General features: G+C 42.9%; 1 protein-coding gene across 5 annotated transcripts in view; it reads right to left on the minus strand.

Annotated features, from left to right (window-relative positions):
• Window positions 1–24,624, minus strand: part of PPP2R3A (protein phosphatase 2 regulatory subunit B''alpha) — a 208,838-nt gene that overhangs the window by 17,636 nt on the left and 166,578 nt on the right. For all 5 annotated transcript variants that reach the window (XM_077291315.1, XM_077291312.1, XM_077291311.1 and 2 more), the window contains one exon: window positions 260–526. In XM_077291315.1, coding sequence (XP_077147430.1) covers window positions 260–526 — 267 coding nt within the window. The remainder of the gene's footprint in view (window positions 1–259; window positions 527–24,624) is intronic.

The raw sequence follows: 24,624 nt of genomic DNA on the forward strand, positions 1-24,624 counted from the left end.
AACCCCCAGTGATAGGAAAGTTATTCCCCATCACATGGACAGAGGAGAATTTGGAACCTTATGAACGGCCATTTAAGGGGAAAATGACAATAGGATCAAACTACACAGATCATCTGTAGTGTCTTACCATGGATAATGAACATATATGTACAACCTTCTAACATACTTTGTGCTTCTATGATTACCATATCCATAGCCTCCATGTTGATAAATCCCTTTCCAGACCCAGCCTTAAACCTTCCCATGGACTGTAAATTACCTTGGCAATCTTCCCCATCTCGTAGATGTCGGCCTTCTCGTCCTCCATGCTAGAGAACGCAGCTTCGATCTTGGAGATGGAGTCGTCATTGTTGGTGCTAGGGTTGGGCAGCCCCTTTGGGAAGTAAAATCGTGGAATGTTTATGGACAGGGAAGGGGCAACGGTGACCTTGCTGGCAGGAGGCGGCGAGGCCGGGCGAGGAAGCACAGGGGCAATGACGGGGGCAGGAGGAGGGGTCCCCGGCTTCTTCTCTTGCTTATTCTGAATCTGGAGAGAGAGAGAGAGAATATCCATAAGATTATATGTCAGTCACATCGCCCCTGGCCATTGTTATGTCAGTGGGGACCAGCCGAAAATGGCTCCGCTACGGCAGACGTGGCACGTCCATTCATTGCCTGGACGTTTGGCTGAAAGCGAATTTTCCTGGCGATCAGTGCAGATTACAGAAGGCCTCATTTACAATAGAGAAGGTTTTGATGAAGAAACTCTTTAAAAAGAGTGACTAACTTTGTAAAAATAAAATGTAACTTGTCAGAGACATATGAGATTCTCAGAAAACCCACTGATCGCAGAGATGAAAAGGCAGAGGAGTTCATCAGAGGGATGTGCTCCTTCACATGTCTTGGCTGATCCTTGGAGAGGCTGCATGACACCCATTCACACTACGCCTAACTCAATTTTAACAGCCTCACTGTTTTATAGTGTAAAAAAAAACTGATCCATTGTAAAAAAACAAATGCAGCAGATGCATTTTAAGGCAGTTTTTTTTTTTTTTTTTTTTTAAATGACTTAAAAAAAAAACAAAAAACGATAGAAGCATATGTATATATATATATATATATCCAGACGCGTATCAAGTGGAACCCGGTTTTACAAACATTTTTTCAATTATATTTTATGTAAATACAAACTCCTCTGTTTAAATATTTATTTTTTTGACAGTACAAATGAATACACCACAAAAACGGTGTGAAACGGGCCTTAGCGATGTTCCGACATTTCACGAATGCGTAGACCGGTCTGCCCCATCTCCGAGAATCAGCCAAGGAACTGAACCAAGCCAAGGAGGCGCAGTGCTCAGCTGCCCCTATACCCTAGCAATCGGTAGGGTCTCAACACGCAGACCCCCCATCACTCAAGACATCTGACATCTCACTGTGACATGTCAGAGGTTTCTAAAGGACAGTCGCCCCGTCAGCACTAGTAATGCAGGGACGTTCTGAGTCCAACACGTCTCTACTTCTGCAGAAGCGGACACCAGACGTTGCACAAGAAGTGTAACAGCCCGGTCTGTTACACTTCTTGTGCAACGTCTGGTGTCCGCTTCTGCAGAAGTAGGGAGTCCTGGGAATTTCAGAGAATATTGGCCTGTATGATTATCCCGGAAAAGGTGCCCTATCCAGCACTATACTAGCACTATGGGGCCACTGAGTATTAGGGGAAGTGAATACATGTACATCTGTGGTCTACATACAGAAAATAATACAACCTTCTGCACAAAAACTATGGGATCTCAGGACATACAATGCAGATTCACTAAAACAGATAGAAAGTTTTGATTAAAGGGAATCTGTCAGTAGGATTGTGGAGATCAGACTGAAAGAATCCATTGTGTCTTTCTCCTGAGACATCTGGCTTATATCAAGAAACTTAAGCAAAGTTGACATTTCCTTTTATGGACGCATTCCTTCTGTGTTGTAACCTTTTACCTACATACTAGAAGCTGTACCTTATCTCTAGTATAGACTGTTTTTGTAAAAGGATGTGAAATATGAGCGCTTGTACGCATGTCTGTAAAATGTTTAACTTTTTGCTATAAAAAGGAGGGGGTAGAGCCCAGTGAGTCAGACGTGCTCCTGGGCTTCCCCTGTATATGATCACACAACCTTTTGTGCTGCGTGTCATTTCACTCGGATCCCTACCTCTAGTAAGCCAGGGACTGAGAAGGACTTAACATTACTTTGGCGCACCGAACAGGGACCTGAGGTGAGAGTATTTGCTCGAGATTTACCTGCGGATACGGACAACGGAGATCTGGGATAATGGACGGCAAATGAACTGAAAAACCTGGCCAGGTAAGAGACATTATTAGTTCTCTTTTATCTGCCCTGTATTATCCGAAAGATCTCTATGAGCCGTGTCACGCTGGGTTAGTCTAGTAGTGAGTAGATACCTATAAAACTCGGGTTACCATATTGTATAGATTTATGAGTCCTGTCCCTGGCAGTGTGTGAACAGTGTGAAGGTTGTGGTATGTTGTGAAAGAAGAGCAAAAGTGCGTAGAAAAATAAGCCGAAATAGTTGGGGTATAAGCCTTATACACGGAAGTCAGCCTAACTGGGTCATGTGGTTGCGTCCTTCTGGGAGACCTCCGCCCATGCTTGACTCTCAATTAAGTGCTTAACCTCCTTCATTTCTGGATAAGGTTTGATAGAATGAGCCCAGGACGCGGTTTCATGAGCCTGGGACAAGTATGCTAACTGACACAGAAAGTTTTGTGATCTGTATGGTGTTGCTGGGTCTGTTTGCATGCATAATAGCACTTAAGTACGTCCTGCATATTAGAAGAAATGGAGCAGACAAGCCTTTCAATATTTTAGCTCCCTAGGAGAGAAGGCAACGAGACATCACCATAGAGTGAGTGATTGTCCAAACGTCACCTGGGGTAGAAATAGCTAATATTGAAGAGAAAAATGGGAAATAAACAGACAAAAACCGTCTTAGGACAAGTGGAAGCAGCAGATATCATACAGGAAAGATGTGGAAAGATAGTCAGAAGGCAGATTAGGAGGGTAAGAGAAAAATTGGGAATTTCAGAAGCACTTATGTTCAGTACAGAATGGGAAAAACTGAGTAAAGAACGAGGTGGAATTATCAAAGACAATGGGTGGGAAGAAATCATACACTGTATGATAGAGGTCTCAAAAACAGCTAAAGAGGAGAATTGGAAGTACGATCCAGACACTTCCAAATGGATCATGGGGAAGGGAAAAAGTTGTGACATAATCCCGCCACCTTACCTAGATCCAAAAGCCCAATCATTTGTACCATCTGGAAGAGTAGAAGGAGGAAAACAATTTCCAGTCTTGTATCCCAATCTTGGTGGGGTAGGAGGATGGGAATGTTCACACTGTGGACAACAAAATCCAGATTGGAGAAATGATTGCCTAGCCTGTGGTACACCTAGATATGGTGCTGTACTTGCCCCTGTTAGGGTAGTACCAAGACCCTTTAGGGAACCTGGTGCTGACGGGGTAATGAACACCAGATATCATCAGACCAGACAATACTTTCCTTGGTCCCCTGCTGAGGGTATGTCCCTCCTGCATAATGCGCCTGATCCCACTCAATATCCTATAAGGTTTGCGCAGTATATACAACAAATCATGCAGACTCATGCTGGGGTCTGGGCGGACGGGGAAGAATTATGTAGAATGAAAATGTCCCCCGGACTTTTTCAGGAATTATTGACACACCTACAGCCCAATAGACCAGTGGCAGAAGGGGGTGCCTTACAGACAGAAGCATCAGGTACCCAGTTCACAGAGGCATTAATAATTTTCATGAGAGGAAAACAGAGGGAAAGGGGGTCTACAGGTGTGATTATGCAGAAATTTGGGCAAAGTATTGAAGAATATAGTCAAGAACTAGAAAATAGCTTTAGGGATGAAGGATTGGATTTGACTGATGCTTCAGTAAGGAGACTTTTTACAAAACAATTAATAGAGGGGCTAGATCCGAAAATCAGAGAAAAATTTAAATCCTCTACTCCAGATTGGAGAACAATTGAACAACCAAATATTGTGAAACAACGATGTTTAGGAATAGCCATGGATATGAGAGAGAATCGTAAGCCTGTTAGAATAGCACAAGCTAATACAGGAGGAAGAGTGAGACACAATTTTCCTTGCCACTACTGTAAAAAGCCAGGTCATTTCCAAAGAGAGTGCAGGAAGAAGTTGGCAGATATAAAGTCAGGCAAATTTGTTCCCAGAAATAACCCTCCCCAAATGGACAACCAGCAGAAATCTACCATCATAGATGGTCCCATACCAGATTCAGATTGACTCGATGTGTTACAAACTTCCCTACCAGCTAGAAGACCTATGATACAGGTGAATGTGGGGGGGAGAGAGATTCCATTTTTGATAGATACAGGTGCAACTTCCTCAATTTTGAATCAAGATTTTCTTCCGAATCCGGAAGATATTTCAGAACAAACAACTTTTGCTGAGGGTTATGATGGGGTAATTCGAACACTGCCATATACTGTGCCCCTAGAGGTCTCATTAGGACCTAAATGTTTTGCATCCAGATTTTTGTATGCCAGAGGTGCCCCAACATGTCTGTTAGGAACTGATGTACTAAAGAAATTAGAAGCTAACATCAAATTTAGGGAAGATGGCACAGTTATGCTGACTATCCCTGATGATGCAGAAACATTAGAACAATATGTTAGAATTCAGGCTTTTGAGGATTATACTGAAGAAAAAGAGTACACCACAGATCTAGACCTCTCAATGATCCCAGAAACACTGTGGGCACAGGGTGACACTGATGTGGGATTATTGCATATCTCTCCTGTAAAACTATCTGTGCAACCAGGAACTGTTCTCCCACAGCTCAGACAATACCCTGTGAGTGCCCAGCAGGAACTAGCGATCACAAAACAGATAGAGGGATATAGAGAGAAAGGAGTTTTGGTAGAGATACAATCACCTGCTAACACTCCTCTGTATCCAGTCAAGAAGAGAACTCTTGATAAGGGTTCTATGCCCAAATATCGTATGGTACATGATCTAAGAGAAATAAACAAAGTTCTAGATCCAATCACCCCAGTTGTACCCAATCCTCATACGTTACTATCACAGATACCAGCCAGTTCTCAAGTGTTTACTGTAATAGATCTTTCAAATGCATTTTTCTCGGTTCCTTTACACCAAGATAGTTGGCATTTGTTTGCATTTACATTTAAGGGCAAACAGTTGGCGTGGACACGCCTTCCACAGGGAATGATACACTCCCCTACTCTTTATTCAAATGCCCTACAAACAGTCCTTCAGAGGTTTGGACCTGAAACACAGGTAGTAATTTTACAGTATGTGGATGACATACTACTTTGCTGCCCAGATCTAGAAACTGCAGAAAGGTCCACTGTGAGTTTACTATGTTTTCTAGAAAAAGAAGGGTGTAAAGTGAATAGACAAAAGCTACAAGTTTGTCAGATCAAAGTGGTCTTTCTAGGTCATTGCATTTCTCAAGGTAAAAAGCATCTTACACCTCAAAGAACTGAAGCAATAAGACAGATGAATGAGCCTAGAAATCATAAACAGCTACGAGCATTTTTAGGAATAGTGTCTCATTGTAGACAATGGATTATACATGCCAGTCAACTAATGCAATCACTGTATGACTGTGTAAAAAGTGAACCTTATTTGTTGACAAAAGAAGGTCAGATTTCGTTCCAACAATTAAAAGATGCCCTTGTTTCAGCTCCAGCGTTAGGGCTACCAGACTACACCAAACCATTTCAGCTTATGGCTGCAGAAGTTGATTCCCATGCTACAGGAGTTCTTACCCAGAAGCATGCAGGGAAACAAAGACCAATTGCATATCTTTCAGCAAGGTTAGATCCCGTAGCTAGAGCAGCGCCAACCTGTGTACGTGTAGTTGTTGCTGTCTCACTATTGTTGGACAAAGCATCAGAAATTGTCCTAGAGTATCCACTCAGTTCAAACTACGCATGATGTTTATGGGATATTAAACCAGGTCCAACCAAAACACATTTCCATGGCCAGACATTTGCGGCTACAGTGTTCTTTGCTGCTCCCCTCTACTATCACATTTGCAAGGCTTCAGACTCTCAATTTAGCTACACTGCTACCTCTCGAGTCTGAAGGGGGGAATAAGGACACTGATCCACACGCAAATTTTTTCCCTACAGACAAACATGATTGTACAGAGCTCATTTTACAAGAAACAGCAGGCTTACCCAATGTATCCGAAACACCACTTCAAAATCCAGATTTAGAGCTGTTTATAGACGGTAGTAGGTTTGCAGATGACACAGGTAACTTTCATACAGGGTATGCAGTTGTGTCAGAATCTGAAACTCTCAAAGCAGAACCACTTCCACCAAAACAGTCTGCACAAGAAGCAGAACTAACAGCATTGATTGAAGCGCTAAAAATAGCTGAGAATCAGACAGCTAATATATACACTGATTCTAGGTATGCACATGGTATTGTGTTTGACTTTGGAGTAATCTGGAGAGCTAGAGGTTACATGACAGCATCAGGACAACCTGTAAAACATGCTTCTTTGATCAAACAGATCTTAGAGGCTGCACAAGAAACAAAAGAAGTAGCAGTAATTAAGGTAGCTGCACATGTGAGACTCGACACTAGGGAATCTAGGGGAAATGATAGTAGGGCTGATAAAGCAGCCAAAGCAGCAGCAGTCAAACCCTTACGACAGGTTCATACTGTAAACCCCACAGAAAATACTGAAGATAGACTGAGACAAGCACAGGAAGATGCAGGAGAAGAGGAGAGGGATAGATGGAAAAAGGAAGGGGCAGAAGAACAAGCAGGAATTTGGAAGAAAGATGGACTAATATGTCTGCCTAGAGCCTGGTACCCGATTGTAGTTGGTGGACTGCACCACCCTACTCATGTGTCTGCAAATGCAATGACACTACTGGCAAAGCAAGTCTGGTTGGCTCCAGGTTTTGGCAACTATGCAAGAGACTATTGTGCTGCATGCGCTATATGCCTGGCACATAATCCCGGACAGACAACAAAGACCCCTATGAAGCACCACGTCCGACCTCTCTATCCGTTTCAGCGATTACAAATAGACTTTATCCAGCTGCCAAAAAGTAATGGGTATGAGTATGTGTTGGTATGTGTGGACATGTTCTCGGGGTGGCCAGAGGCCTATCCAGTTCGGAAGGCTTCAGCTAAAAACACTGCTGTAAAGCTAGTTGCCGAACTGATACCCCGTTACGGTCTCCCTGAAGTGATCGAGTCAGATAGGGGTACTCATTTCACTGGAGAAATATTTCAAAATGTACTGAAAATGTTGGGTGTTGAAAGTCAGTTACACACTCCGTACCATCCTCAAAGTTCTGGTAAGGTGGAACGCATGAATGGAACTTTAAAATTAAAAATACAGAAAGCCATGGCTGAAACAGGAAAGCCTTGGACAGAATGCCTTCCACTGGCCCTTTACTCAATACGCAATACCCCAAGGGGTAAGACTAAACTGTCTCCATATGAAATTTTGTTTGGTAGGACTGCCAATTTAGGATGTTATTTTCCACAGCAACTTGTGTTAAATATTGAGTCATTGACTTCTTATGTGCAAAATCTTCAGAAACAATTAACTAAGGTGCATGCACAAGTTTTTGCTTCCCTTCCAGATCCTGACAACATTGAAGGAAGTCACAAGTTGGAACCAGGTGATCAAGTCTATGTAAAAAGACACACCAGAAAGGCTCTAGAACCAAGGTTTGACGGACCCTTCCAAGTCCTGTTGACAACACCTACATCAGTCAAGCTTGAAGGAAAGGCATCATGGATACATGCAAGCCATTGCAAAAAAGCATATACTGCTAAAGAAGAAAATAATTTGCGATAGAAGAATTAATACTAGATTTGATTCTCTTATTAATAATATAAGTGTGTGCATGTGTAATACCAAAAATAAAGGCTTTGTCTTTGGCCCTGTGGTAATAAAAAAAGAATATGTCAAAGGGGGGAATTGTGGAGATCAGACTGAAAGAATCCATTGTGTCTTTCTCCTGAGACATCTGGCTTATATCAAGAAACTTAAGCAAAGTTGACATTTCCTTTTATGGACGCATTCCTTCTGTGTTGTAACCTTTTACCTACATACTAGAAGCTGTACCTTATCTCTAGTATAGACTGTTTTTGTAAAAGGATGTGAAATATGAGCGCTTGTACGCATGTCTGTAAAATGTTTAACTTTTTGCTATAAAAAGGAGGGGGTAGAGCCCAGTGAGTCAGACGTGCTCCTGGGCTTCCCCTGTATATGATCACACAACCTTTTGTGCTGCGTGTCATTTCACTCGGATCCCTACCTCTAGTAAGCCAGGGACTGAGAAGGACTTAACAAGGATCAACCCTCGTAAGCCGTCTAGATGGGCATCCAGGTCATAGGAAGTCGATTTCTCTGGCATAAAACGTGAGCTCAGACAACAAGGTGGCATATTATTCATATGCCACCTTGTTGTCTGAGCTCACGTTTTATTCCAGAGAAATCGACTTTTTTTCTTAATATGTAAACGAGCTTTTAAAAGATCTATAAGCCGGACATAGATCTCCCTGAGAATCTGCCTCCAGAGCTTATTGTAAATGACAGGTGGTGTTACCAGGGTGATCAGAAGAGCAGATTGTCAGCTATTACAGGTCTCACACTGGTAATGCCCCCCTGCACTTAAAACAAGCTCTGGAGGCAGATTCTCAGGGAGATCTATGTCAGGCCCATAGATCTTAACAGCTCATTTGCATATTAACAAAAATGTGGATTTCTCTGGAATAAGACATCGGATCACAGATATGAAGGTATCATTTTATTCAGCTTCCTATGATCTACATGTCCATATAGACGTCTTAGGAGGGTTGATCCTACTTCCCTTTAACATTTGTGCCATCACAAGATAGTGGCGGTAACAAAGAATGGTTTTTGCAGACTCACTGACGGCCATTTATTAGATTGTTAGCACCTAAGGAAAAATGAAAATCTGATGAGAAATACTTGTAGGGTCGTGTCATGTGACTGCACAGGACCCTTATGTCATTTTCACTTCCACCCGTTCCCTTCTCGGTTCCCGCGGAGTGGAATTCTGCCATATGGGCAATTATAGTAAGGCAAATCAAGTTTTTCAGGGAACTGCTGCTGCAGTTTAGTGATGTGGCGTGAACGGAGCATTATTTTCACGTGCAACAGATTTTCACCTGTGAAAAGCGCACTGACACTATTCACATCACAAAACTGCATGGCACAGCACCACAACGTGACCCCGGCCTTGCTAACATACATTCACTAAGTTACCAAGGAGCAGGGAACAGATGTTTTATGATCACAATCCTTTTAAAGACCCAGCCATTTTTAATTTTTATGTTATTTTCTAACCTTCTTTCAAGAGTCACACTTTTATTTCTTCTTCGATATAGCCGTATGACGTCTTGTTTTCTGCAGGTCTAAGCATGTTTGAATGACACTATTTATTTTACCATAAAATGTACTGAAAATGGGGAAAAAGTTCAAATGCGGTGAAATGGAATAAAAAAAAAAAAAATCCTCCCAATTCTGCCATTGTTTTTTGGGTTTAATTTTTATAATGGGTTGAGGTGATCACTTGCAACTGGATTCATCAGCTCAGAACATTTACTGCGGTACTAAACGTGTTAAGGGTATAGGATCCTATGATTGTATGATAGCTTGTACTATACACTAATACAGTGCCTTGCGAAAGTATTCACCCCCTTGGCTTTTCACCTATTTTGTAATCTGATGTGTGTGATGCATCAGCACTAAATAGTCTACGTTGGTGAAGTGAGAAAAATATAGGAATAAATTAAGTTTCTGGGATCAAATTACTAAAAATTGATATGTACAGGTCCTTCTCAAAAAATTAGCATATAGTGTTAAATTTCATTATTTACCATAATGTAATGATTACAATTAAACTTTCATATATTATAGATTCATTATCCACCAACTGAAATTTGTCAGGTCTTTTATTGTTTTAATACTGATGATTTTGGCATACAACTCCTGATAACCCAAAAAACCTGTCTCAATAAATTAGCATATTTCACCCGTCCAATCAAATAAAAGTGTTTTTTAATAACAAACAAAAAAACCATCAAATAATAATGTTCAGTTATGCACTCAATACTTGGTCGGGAATCCTTTGGCAGAAATGACTGCTTCAATGCGGCGTGGCATGGAGGCAATCAGCCTGTGACACTGCTGAGATGTTATGGAGGCCCAGGATGCTTCAATAGCGGCCTTAAGCTCATCCAGAGTGTTGGGTCTTGCGCGTCTCAACTTTCTCTTCACAATATCCCACAGATTCTCTATGGGGTTCAGGTCAGGAGAGTTGGCAGGCCAATTGAGCACAGTAATACCATGGTCAGTAAACCATTTACCAGTGGTTTTGGCACTGTGAGCAGGTGCCAGGTCGTGCTGAAAAATGAAATCTTCATCTCCATAAAGCATTTCAGCCGATGGAAGCATGAAGTGCTCCAAAATCTCCTGATAGCTAGCTGCGTTGACCCTGCCCTTGATGAAACACAGTGGACCAACACCAGCAGCTGACATGGCACCCCACACCATCACTGACTGTGGGTACTTGACACTGGACTTCAGGCATTTTGGCATTTCCTTCTCCCCAGTCTTCCTCCAGACTCTGGCACCTTGATTTCCGAATGACATGCAAAATTTGCTTTCATCAGAAAAAAGTACTTGGGACCACTTAGCAACAGTCCAGTGCTGCTTCTCTGTAGCCCAGGTCAGGCGCTTCTGCCGCTGTTTATGGTTCAAAAGTGGCTTTACCTGGGGAATGCGGCACCTGTAGCCCATTTCCTGCACACGCCTGTGCACGGTGGCTCTGGATGTTTCCACACCAGACTCAGTCCACTGCTTCCTCAGGTTCCCCAAGGTCTGGAATCGGGCCTTCTCCACAATCTTCCTCAGGGTCCGGTCACCTCTTCTCGTTGTACAGCGTTTTCTGCCACATTGTTTCCTTCCAACAGACTTACCATTGAGGTGCCTTGATACAGCACTCTGGGAACAGCCTATTTGTTGAGAAATTTCTTTCTGGGTCTTACCCTCTTGCTTGAGGGTGTCAATGATGGCCTTCTTGACATCTGTCAGGTCGCTAGTCTTACCCATGATGGGGGTTTTGAGTAATGAACCAGGCAGGGAGTTTTTAAAAGCCTCAGGTATCTTTTGCATGTGTTTAGAGTTAATTAGTTGATTCAGAAGATTAGGGTAATAGGTCATTTAGAGAACATTTTCTTGATATGCTAATTTATTGAGACAGGTTTTTTGGGTTATCAGGAGTTGTATGCCAAAATCATCAGTATTAAAACAATAAAAGACCTGACAAATTTCAGTTGGTGGATAATGAATCTATAATATATGAAAGTTTAATTGTAATCATTACATTATGGTAAATAATGAAATTTAACACTATATGCTAATTTTTTGAGAAGGACCTGTATGTCTATGTATTCACCCTGTTTGCTATTAAGCCCCTAGAAATTTCTGATGCAAGCAGTTACCTTCGTAACTCACATGCTTAGTGAAAGGAAGTCCCCCTGTGTGCAGTGTAAGTGTCACATATCTATCAGTATATACACGTTACCTTTTCTGAAAGGCCACAGAGGCTCCGACACCATTAAGCAAGAGGCACCACTAACCAAACACCATGAAGACCAAGGAGATCTCCAAATAAGTCAGGGTAATAAAAAATATCCCAATCTCTGATGGTTCCCAAAGCACCATCAAATCCATTACCATGAGATGGAAAGTAATTTGCACCACAACAAACCTGCCAAGTGAGTGTCGCCCACCAAAACTCTCAGCGCAGGCAAGGAGGACATTAGTCAGAAAGGCAGCACAGAGACCAAAAGGTAACCCTGAAGGAGGCGCAGAGTTCCTAGAGACTGGAGTATCTGTCCATACAGCCACAATAAGTGTACACTCCATAGAGGTGACCTTTATGGAAGAGTGGGCAGAAAAAAGCCTTTACTTAGACACACTGAAATTGTATGGTTCATTTAGAGTTTGCTAAAAGACATTTGGGAGACTCTCCAAATGTATGGAGGAAGGTGCTGTGGCCAGATGAGAACAAAATTGAACTTTTTGGGCACCAAGTTAAATGTTATGTCTGATGCCAAACCAACACAGCTCATCACCCCAAGAACACCATCCCCACAATGAAACATGGTGGTGGTTTCAGCATCATGCTGTGGGGATGCTTTTCAACAGCAGGAACAGAGAAAATGGTCAGATTCGAGGAGAAGATGGATGCTGCGAAATACAGGGATATTCTTGAGCAAAACCTGTTTGTCAGTGATTTGAGACTGGGATGGAGGTTCACCTTCCAACAAGACAAAGACCCAAAGCAATAAAAACACTCCCACAGAAATAACACGGATCCCACACACTAAGTGTGCAAGTGTGGACAAATAGTCACTTATACCCATGTATATATAAGAGGACAGTAGCGTATACTCCGGAAACTTGAAACCAAACGAAAAAAGGAGTTCTATACGAAAATTAAAATAATAATTTTATTATCATAATTAGTAAAAGGACATGATAGTCCACAATTTATACACAAAATTGACAATCAAAGAAGAAAAGGAGACCCTAGTACAAAAAACATCCGAGTTACAGGCAATAAAGGTGAGAAGCACCATGGTATGAGCAAAGGCATGAACAAGCACCCATACTAGCACAAAAAGATGTAAGCCAGGTAATCAATTTAATTATACCAATGTCCAAGTGGACATATGTACCATATACAAAAAGAGCGCTAATTATGGTGCAGCTATAACACAAGTGTATTGCCGAATTCCTTACCCATGGTAAAAGTAGTTGTTGCCTGGGACTCCGAGTACCCCCTGACGCGCGTTTCGCGTTGCTTTCTCAAAGAGGGAATAGCCAACGCGAAACGCGCGTCAGGGGGTACTCGGAGTCCCAGGCAACAACTACTTTTACCATGGGTAAGGAATTCGGCAATACACTTGTGTTATAGCTGCACCATAATTAGCGCTCTTTTTGTATATAGCACATATGTCCACTTGGACATTGGTATAATTAAATTGATTACCTGGCTTACATCTTTTTGTGCTAGTATGGGTGCTTGTTCATGCCTTTGCTCATACCATGGTGCTTCTCACCTTTATTGCCTGTAACTCGGATGTTTTTTGTACTAGGGTCTCCTTTTCTTCTTTGATTGTCAATTTTGTGTATAAATTGTGGACTATCATGTCCTTTTACTAATTATGATAATAAAATTATTATTTTAATTTTCGTATAGAACTCCTTTTTTCGTTTGGTTTAAAGACCCAAAGCATACTGGTAAAGAAACATTCGAGTGGTTTAAGGGGAAACGTGTAAATGTTTTGGAGTGGCCTAGTCAAAGCCCAGAGCTTTATCCAATTGAGAATCTGTGATCAGAATTGAAGATTGCTGTTCACCAGAGGAAACCATCTAAAAGGTACCTTCACACGAAGCGACGCTGCAGCGATAGCGACAACGATGTCGATCGCTGCAGCGTCGCTGTTGGTCGCTGGAGAGCTGTCACACAGACCGCTCTCCAGCGATCAACTATGCCGAGGTCCCCTGGTAACCAGGGTAAACATCGGGTAACTAAGCGCAGGGCCGCGCTTAGTAACCCGATGTTTACCCTGGTTACCAGCGTAAAATCTAAAAAAAACAAACAGCACATACTTACATTCACGTCCCCCTGCGTCCACTTCCTGACTGACTGAGCGCCGTACAGTGAGAGCAGAGCGGTGACGTCACCGCTGTGCTGCTTTCACTTTCACTTTGCGGCGCTGAGTCAGAGGAGGAAGCAGACTGCAGGGGACGCAATGTGAGTATGTGCTGTTTGTTTTTTTTACATTTTACGCTAGTAACCAGGGTAAACATCGGGTAACTAAGCGCGGCCCTGCGCTTAGTAACCCGATGTTTACCCTGGTTACCAGTGTAAAATATCGCTGGTATCGTTGCTTTTGCTTTCAAACACAACGATACACAGCGATCGGACGACCAAATAAAGTTCTGGACTTTATTCAGCGACCAGCGACATCACAGCAGGATCCTGATCGCTGCTGCGTGTCAAACGAAACGATATCGCTAGCGAGGACGCTGCAACGTCACGGATTGCTAGCGATATCGTTATAATGTCGTTTCGTGTGAAGGTACCTTTACTTGAAGCTGAAACGGTTTTGCTTTCAGGGCAAAAAAAATCCCAGTGGTCAGATGTGGAAAGCTCAGAGATTTATTGCCGCAAAAGGAGGCTCTACAAAGTACTGACTTTAGGGGGGTGAAAAGATATACACACTGAAGTTTTCCGTTATTTTGTCCTATTTGTTGATTGCTTCGCAATAGAAAGAAAACCAAATGCTCACAGTTGTAGGCACGTTTTTTACATGAACTTATGTAAACTCTCAAAAAAAAAAAAATGAAAATCCAGATTGTGAGGTAGCAAAACGTGAAAATGCCAATGGAGGGGGGGTTGTTGAATACTTTTGCAAGCCATTGGATGTAGTGTATATGAAAAATGCTGCTTTCATATGAAGCCCGGCCTGTAGGAGTACCTAAATGGCAGCAATCGGGATCTTCAGCAGGCCCCTCGCTGCCGTAGTATCACATCACCACTACACGATCTCAGTCACTTAGTAACCATTAAATACTGCTGTCAATGATTGCCAGCGATATAAATGGCTTAACAGCAGTGATCTGAGCTGGCTCTGGTCGCTGTGGTTAGAGGCAGGTGTCGGATACATAGGATCCACTCCATACTCGCACCATACGATGCAAATATGCACTGTGCTGCGGGTAAGCATTATATAGACTGTTTGTTGTCTGTTACCATAGAGACACACAGTAAAAGCAAAATATTACAAGACAATTACGAATATTGGCAAATTTGCTTCTTTATCTGAAGGTGAACATAACATTAAAGGGATCCTGTCATGTTGAACATGATATGTGATGTGCAGGCAGTATACTATACTGCAAGAGGAGCTAATTAGATTGATATTTCTTTTGTGGAGAATATTTCAGTAACATTTTTATTTTATTTATTTTTGCATGTAGGAGTCCAGTGGGCGGTCCTATTCAGTGATTGGCAGTCTTACCCATATGACTGTGTGGAAATAGCTGTCAGAGTAGGACCGCCCACTGGACTCCTGCATAGAAGCACCAGGAATTTCAATGAATAAAAGAATTGATTTGAAATGGTTCAACCATTTTTTTTTATAGACTCAAAAGACGAGTTTCTAGAACTGCTCAGATCTGGAAAAAAAAACAAACAAACAAAAAAAAAAAAGTGATGTTACCATGGTCAGATTTTACGCGCTTTATAACGTGTTGTGATTTTAGTCCTTATTAAAGTCGGTCAAGAGAATCAGACAAAAACTATGCAGAGAGGTGAAGGACACAAATCCCAAAAAGTCACAAAGTGTATGAGATTTAATACACCACTACAGTGGTCACATGTGAACATACCACCCAGGACTCTCAATTTTCGTTATATTTTTCTATTGACTATTCTATTTTCTCATCGTCCTACATCTAATAAATCCTTTTTACCCAGCAGCTTGTAAACATAGCCTGACCTATAAGACATTAATATGTGGATCAGAGGTGTGGGGTTGCTGTAATATGAAGCACCTCTGTAATAAATGTAGCCCTCCACCATAAAACAAGTCACAATGCCGCCTCTAAATGAGGGCAGTGGTGGGCTGAAAAACTGGCTCTCGAAGAACAAAGAATGAGAGTACAGACTGCTCCATACAAGGGTTCACTTACTTACTACCAACTGCATTCAATCACTTCTCTTCAGACCTGTAATATGGACACGTGATCAGATACAGACCCGCAGAGGTCCACCATGGCTTTGCCGACATCACCATTCTGCACACGTATAAAGGGCTCAGAAGTCATGGCCATCACCACAGTTGTGTTGGTCAAAATGGACACAAAAGGATCCTCTGCTCCATATGGGAAAGCAATTCTATTTTTTGGCCCAGTACCTTTGACTAATCACCAGAACACTTTTCAGTGGTGGAAATGTCCACTTGGCTGGAGACTGGACCTGAACAGTATATTCTATATATACACCGTGAGACCTCTTTTTTTTTTTTGCGTCTGGCACTCAAAAACTCAAAATTGCATTGAAAGTGGTCTTCCCAGAAAGAGTGACCATTGGAGAAGTTTCATTGTATATTAAATCTATCATATCAGATTTCCGCTTTGAAATTAACCTAATTAGCAAAACTATAACTACAGCACTTTTGACGAGGACTTCACTGCTTGCAGTAAATGGGCAATACGAAGACAGGCGACCATTGTTTTGGTTTGACACAATCACTAAAAATCACAAGGCTGAATCAAGACAGTCTTACATATCATCGTGTCCCTACTGCTGCGTCAGGCAGCGGAATTAGCACTTGTGGGTGGTCAGACCCCGGACCCTGCGTTGCTCGACTCGTTGTGCTATGGCTATCACTGACAGCCCCATAGACAATGGATGGAGCAAAGGTCGGACATATATACATCTTGCTCCATTCATGACAAGACTCTGAACAGCCTGGTTCCTGGTTTCCTGAGCCCCATGCTCAGGATTGGGGTCGGGGGGTCCTACCGGCTGGGTAAGGTCCTACTCTACCTGCTCACAATGCTCTGCTGAAGTCTTGGCATCTCTGTCCTCCAATTGTGCACAAATTTCCTACTGCTGAATTTCACCCGTGTTAGGAGGACTGGACCCCTGATGTATCACTAATGTATACGAATGTGACAACTCCTAAGAACAAGACAAGTTTCAAAAGGTTTGACAAAAAGTTTCAGGAGAAAACACAGTCGCAAACTTAAGAACAAGCCTGAGCCTGATTTGTAACTTGGCACACGCGGACTCTGACAGCTATGTTCTTTCAAGAAAGCCTGACACTGTTCACTGGCCACTATAAATAGGATACGGCATCTGCGTTCACATTCCTAAAAGCTATGGCATGCAGGCCTCTTGACCAGCTGTGAATTGTGCCCAATGAACATCCAGCACCAACCTCTGACCGGCAGGGGTAACCAAAGCCTGCTGTGGTTGTGTCATCTGTAAACCCATTTCAGTTCCAGCTATAGAAGGTCGTCATATATCAAGTTCAAGACTAAATTCTCATTATTGATGAAGATGAGCAAATCACTATGCAGGAACCTGGTCCGGGAGCCTCCTCAGTAGTCCATGGCCACTGGACCGACACCTTGTGAACCACCTCTTACCTGCCGGAATCCCTAGCGCCACTTCTCGTTAGTAGGCCCAACATGACATTATGGCCTACAAATCAGAAGTAATGCCAAGGATTCAGGAAGGTAGGAAGATCACAGGGCTCCTGTCTAGTGGCCAGTGACTACTGATGACATATCTGGACCTGGGTCCTGAAAAATGTTTCACTCACCTATAATTAATGGACATCGATGTGTCTCCTCATATAAATTACCAAGCAAATCTTGTGGTGCCATTAATTCAGATGGGCGGAAGGTGCTGGTCCATCCTGCAAAATTACTACTAACACTGTAGTAAAAGGGATCCATAGAAAAATAAAAAGTAGTTTCTAGGAACCATTTATGAAATTTCGATTGGAGTCTTAATTTATACCTCATTTTTATTGAGGAGCGCACCGCTCCACTACCTCCCAGTTCCTTACTTCCTAGTGGCGGTGCACTCCTTATGACTGACAGTTTGAGCTGGTGGCCTGTACCGTGCACCATCCTACAGGGGCACCGAAGCTTGCAAGATCCAGTGATCTGGCCAGCTTCATAGCAGCACTTCCAAGCTGTATAATAAAGAGTTTGTAAGTACTGCATTGCTTGCCTAGGAAACCAACCACCTCCGATAGACTGCACAGGTGGCCAGTAACCCTGGTGAAAAACTATACACTATAGAATTAAAAATCCCTCTGTTCTTAAAAAGAGATGATTATTAACAACAAGTAAATTGCAGTTTGACCGATTTAAGATGATGCAAAAACCCCTTTAATATCCACAAGGAAAGCAGGACAGAATGCATTTGTCACACACATTATTTTGGCTTTCTTATTACAATCTTTAGAAAGAATGCAGAATCTTAAAGTGCATTGATCTGGAAAAAAAAAGACAATAAAACACATTCTCGGCATGTGTCAAATACATTTGCTGTATTTTTGTAAATTAGCAGATTTTTGTAAAGGTCAGTGCACTTTTTCTTTAATCTGACTGTGAGAATAACCAGTTATGTGGAGGTCGGTGTCAGAGTTTTGACCTACTATTAGGGTTATTATTATTATTCATTTTTATAGCGCCAATTATTCCATGGTGCTTTACATGTGAAAACTGGGCAAATATAGACAAATACAATTAACCATGAGCAAAAAAAAAACCCAAGGCATACAGGTACATAAGGAGAGAGGACCCTGCCCGCGAGGGCTCACAGTCTGCAGGGGATGGGTGAGGATACACTAGGAGAGGGAAAAGCTGGTTGTGCGGCGGTTCAGTAGGTTGAGGATCACTGCAGGTTGTAGGCTTGTCGGAAGAGGTGGGTCTTCAGGTTCTTTTTGAAGGTTTCCATGGTAGGCGAGAGTCTGATGTGTTGGGGTAGAGAGTTCCAGAGTATGCGGGAAGCGCGGGAGAAGTCTTGGATGCGGTTGTGGGAAGAACAGATGAGAGGGGAGTAGATCTTGAGAGGATCGGAGGTTGCGTGTAAGTAAGTACCGGGAGACCATATCACAGATGTATGGAGGAGGCTGGGGAATAGCGGGGAGACAGGTAGATTAGTCGGGCAGCAGAGTGTAGGATGGATTGGAGGGGTGCCAGAGTGCTAGAGCGGAGGCCAAAGAGTAGGAGGTAGCAGTAGTCAGGGCGGGAGATAAGGGCGTGCACTAGTGTTTTTGTGGTGTCGCAGTCAAGGAATGCGCCGATTCGGGAGATATTTTTGAGTTTGAGACGACAGGAGGGCAAGGGCTTGGATATGTGGCTTGAAAGAGAGGGCAGAGTCGAGGATCACCCCGAGGCACCGGGCGTATGGGACTGGGGAAAGTGAGCAGCCATTGACATTGATGGATAGGCATGGTGGAGGGGTAGAGTGATGAATTCTGTTTTGTCCATGTTCAGTTTTAGAAAGGGAGCAGAAAAGAAGGTCGAGATCGCAGAGAGACAGTGTGGGATTTTGGTGAGTAAGGAGGTGAGGTCAGGTCCGCATAGGTAGATCTGCGTGTTATCGGCGTAGAGATGATACTGCAAACTGTGGGATTCTATGAGGTGTAGATGGAGACGAGTAGGGGTCCTATAACTGAGCCTTGAGGAACACGACAGACAAGGGGTGGAGTGAGGACGTGGTGTGGGGGAGGGAGGCACCGAATGACAAGATCCAGGATAGGGCCAAGTCTGTGATGCCGAGAGATTAGGGTTATTATTTAGAATAAATAATCTCGGCCTAGTTTGTATGCGAGATCTCCACCTTTACCATCCCATACCATGTAGTCTTCGTTCACACATCGAGGCTACACCTTCTGCCATTTTTTTCGGAAATCAATGCAATTTTGTATTTAATAAAAATCTGAGAAAAGAAAAAAAAAAAAAAAAAGCAGATTGTGGTTGCAACCAGAGATCACAGCCAGAATGTTTTCTCCCGGCAGGTTATGAAAGTTAAACATTTTTCAGCAGCCATTTTTGTGAAGAATGAGTGACTACCAATATGGAGGATTCATAAAGAAAAAGAAAAAACTGCCTAGAATCAGGATGGATTCACATGTAGTAGATTTCTGCAGAAAAAAAAATCCATTCCTGTGAATATGGCTGTTTTGAAGGCAAACACCTGGATTCTTAGAGTCGTTAATTAGATGAATGAGACAAGAGCAGAGATTTCTGCCACAAAGTTCAAAGTCTGTACGTGATCCGTCGCTGGGGTCATACTGATGCATATGAAGGCAGCATAAAGAAGTGATAGAAACCATATTTCAATACTGTATTATTTGCTTTTGCTCTTGCAGCCAGTCTTAAGAAACTACGATTTCTTGTTTCATCAGCAGCCTTGCCCAATTATTTGCTGTGGCTCCGTCCAGCCACCGGCCACTGGGGAGTCACAGCACATGAACATCAGGACTTGTCGGCAAGGCTTATCATCAGAGGCAGGACTACAATCACAGATAATATTATAAACACAAGGGTGAATGACATCGGGGAGATCAAAACATCCAACACCGCGGAGACACCATCACGTGTTTCTCAACGCAGTGATCCAGAACACTGCCCCCATCCCTAAAGGAAAATATGCAAATGCATGTAAAAAAGCCGCGGAGACACCATCACGTGTTTCTCAACGCAAGCAATGAATAGCCAGGTCTTTCACCGGGAAGGAACAACCACGGGAAGGGCAGCATCCAATAAAGGAAAACCACCTATGCCCGTGGTTGTTCCTTCCCGGTGAAAGACCTGGCTATTCATTGCTTGCGTTGAGAAACACGTCATGGTGTCTCCGCGGCTTTTTTACATGCATTTACAATCACAGATAAAACCTCTGGACACAGATGAAAACACAGGATCCACCAACCACGATAGGGTATTTCACAGCTCCCCATTCTTTCACACTGATTCCTGCACACGCTCATAAGATGCTTCAATACAACAGATGGGGTCAGAGTCTGGCCATTGTGGCTGATGTACATGTGACTTTCCTGTAAGTACAGGAAGTTTGAGTCTAAGGGCTCGCTCACACTTGTGATGAAATAGGACCAGCGCAATCTGATAAAAAAAAAAAAAACGGATTGCACTTGCTCTAATGTTAAACTACTGGGGCTGCTCACATCTGTGATTGTTTTCCCACGCCGATCCGGCATGCAAGAACAACTGCATGCTGCGTTTGTATCCGAGAATCAGATGGCACGCACCCATACGAGTCAATGGGTGTAAAACATCGCACTACACTTGGATATCACACGAGGGCAGTATGATTCCTGCAGACGCCGGCAGCAGAGGAGATGGAGAAATTACTGTCTCTGTCTCCTCGATCGGAGCACAGAGCACTGACACTGGCAGCAGAGCCGGAGCCAAGGGTCATTAGCAGATCACATACAGTGCTCTTGCATCGGACGCCATATGCTAGTGTGACTCCAGCCGAAAAGTACAGTGGCTAGTGTGAAAATTGTAAGATTTCTACTTTTTTTTTTTTTTTTTTTACAATAATTGGGAGATGGGGGAGAAACATGGCAGAAAAAAAAAAATAAACTGCACACAAACATCTGATCTAGGGTAAGCTCACACTGGGCGTTTTTTCAGAGTTTTCCTTCTGCAGCAAAACCTGATCTCTTGGCAGGAAGCAAGCTGCAGGAAAAAAAGCATGTATTCCCTGGTTTTTCGCTGCGTTTTTATTGTATTTTTTTGCTGCGATTTTGGCATGCTAGATTTGTCTCTTGTGCAGGCTGATAAAGTCCTATTCTATAGAATCAGGTTTTGGCACAAAATCCACAACAAAACCTGATACGCAAGTTTTTGGTGGCCTTTTCACCCACCCATTCAAGTCAATGGGTGAAGAACGCAGAAAGAACGCTGAATGAAGTGACATGCTCTATGTCCAAAAAACCATGCAAAGCACAGGACACGGAAGACAAAAAAAACCCAATGTGTGTGCCTGAGATTTCCGAAATACCATAGGCTTTTCTGGTACTGTAAAATGCAGCTGAAAATTGGCATAACAAAGCAGCAAAAATGCCTAGTGTGAACATGCCCTTAAAGGGAATCTGTCACCCCAAAATTCACCTATAATCTAAAGCCACCGACATTCTGTAATGCTGTAGATAAGCTCCTGATATAACCTGAAAACTAAGAAAAACAGGTTATATTATACTCACCCAGGGGCAGTCCCGGTGTAGTCCGGTCCGATGGGCGTCGCGGTCCGGATGACGTCTTCTTCTTGTCTTCACGGTGCGGCTCCGGCGTACTTTGTCTGTCCTGTTGAGGGCAGAGCAAAGTACTGCAGTGTGCAGGTGCTGGGCCACTCAGACCTTTCCCGGCGCCTGTGCACTGCAGTACTTTGCTCTGCCCTGAACAGGGCAAATCCGTACGCCTGCGCAGGAGCCGGGCAGGAAGCAAGGAAGAGGACGTCATCGTAAGAAGATAGGAGGCCCCGGACCGCGACGCCCATCGGACCGGACCGCCCCTGGGTGAGTATAATATAACCTGTTTTTCTTATCTTTCAGGATACATTGGGGACTTACCTACAGCATTACAGAATGCTGTACATAAGCCCCTGATGCCGGTGGACAAAGCTTATAGGCAAATTTTGGGGTGACAGAGTCCCTTTAAACAATAGGCCATTTTCTGAAGATCGCCTCCCCAAAAAAAGTAATAAATATATATATATATATATATATATATATATATATATATATATATATATGTGTATAACGCATGCATACATACATATATACATAAATACAAAATATATACATAAATATAAAACGTATGTATGTGTGCATGTATCTATTTTAATAAGGGGCTAGAACAAGGGTCCCCTTGTCACTACTAATCTCGGTGGCAGCTCTGAAGTTCTACGTGTTGGATCAGCCGGTATAAGATTGATGGATGTGAATAGGGGATAGATTGGCAGCCATTACAGAAATGCTAACACTGTCCCATGTAACAGAAAGGTGCTTGTAGTCCATGTCCATTCTGCAGAACAGACCTCATTCAGATGTATGGAACACATTTTCACTTGTAGAAATATCTAACACATCTTCCCTATGTAGCCGAAACTTTATAACCCTACGTTCACATTAGCGTCGGGCGCCGCAGCGTCGGGCGCCGCAGCGGCGCCGCATGCGTCATGCGCCCCTATATTTAACATGGGGGCGCATGGACATGCGTCGCACTTGCGTTTTGCGCCGCATGCGTCGCTGCGGCGCCTGCGTCCGGGCGCAGAGGACGCAGCAAGTTGCATTTTTGCTGCATCCAAAATCAATTAAAAAAAGGACGCATGCGGCGCAAAACGCAGCGTTGTGCATGCGTTTTGGTTTGCGTTGTGCGCTGCGGCGCCGACGCTGCGGCGCACAACGCAAATGTGAACGTAGCCTTAATCATAATATTTGCCCCTCGGATATCCACCAACAAGTACGACTTTACTTCCAAAGCTCCTTGTTTGTGGGCAATGTACGGTTTGGTAAATCACCGGCATGGTCTAGATTTAGGCATCCTGGGCCAACATGACAATTGCTCACTCAGCTAAAAAACAGAGCAAGAGATTCGAAGCGATGAACACATCCACTGCGAGAAGCTGGAGGAACATTCATCTTAATCTTGGACACCTGTTTTTACCAGGAACATGGGGAGCTGCTCAATCTCCGGACACATCAGAGACTAAAAGTAATGGGCTCAATATTTTTTCAGCATCATTAGAAATGTCCTATTAAAGTGGCCAGGTGTCGGATGAACATTCATGGGTTCTCTATGGGAAGAGTGAAGACAGCCCTGTGCCCTCCTGACACCTCCGTCCCCTCTGCTTAACTTGCAAGTATCAGGCGATGAAAATGGTGATATCAATACCGTGCTAAAAATCCCACTTTTTTCTCTACTATTTATGAATGGGATTCTGGGTAATACAAAAATATATAAAAAATGTCATATTGTCAATGTTTTTAATTTTCTCCTTTTTTCCCCTTAATGGTTACGGTCAGTCATGAGAGCGGCATAACAGGGTTCCGGAAGTATCGTCATTGCAGCCTGGGGCCTTCATAAGGCCCACGTGTCAGCCATGTTTTTACTCCAATAAAATACAATCTATGAATGGGCTTCATGTGACATGGTCACTTTGTCAACAGACAACAGTACTGCAGTGTATTGTACGAGGAATCAAGCAATGGCAAAAAAAAAAAAAAATACAAGTTCTCAAAGCCTCCTCTTCCCAAGCCATAAACAAAAAGACAAAATGTAAAAAAAAAAACAAAAAACAAAAACAAACCAGCCACAAAACATAAAAAATAACATATTTAGTATGACCATATCCCCTCCCCCACAAAAAAAAGAAAAATTGTATAAAAAGACATTAAAGTCATATATACTTCAAGATGGTAAAAATCAAAACTACAGCTTGTGTAACAAAGAGACCAAAGCGATGGCGGTCGTGATATGGTGACACTTGGAAATTTTGTCCCAGTTCTAAATATTATATGGTTAACCCTCATATTTATGTAAATGAAAAAAGGAAAAAAAACGAACCCAAAAATTATAAATAACCGTATTCTACCAAAGGACTGAATTTAGAATTTGTGCCGATCTGGCATGGAGCTTTATAGGAAACCACTTATTAGATAATATTAAGGGATTACAATAGAAATGATAAAACCCGATGGGAATATAAAGGGGCTAAAAGCTATTCAAGACTCCCGGAGTATAAATGTCCTCCAGCAGTACCGATGGTAACCACCAATGTTACATCATACACAATGCGCATGTTACGGCCTCCTGACATCAGAGGTGAAGCCCCCAAACTCCACCTCCCATCACTTCCATCTCCACCATGACCTGTGACTAGGCCGATGTATGGTCTAGCACAGGACGCCGTATATCTG

This window comes from Ranitomeya variabilis, chromosome 2 (genome assembly GCF_051348905.1).
Source record: "Ranitomeya variabilis isolate aRanVar5 chromosome 2, aRanVar5.hap1, whole genome shotgun sequence".
In the NCBI taxonomy this organism is placed as follows: domain Eukaryota; kingdom Metazoa; phylum Chordata; class Amphibia; order Anura; family Dendrobatidae; genus Ranitomeya; species Ranitomeya variabilis.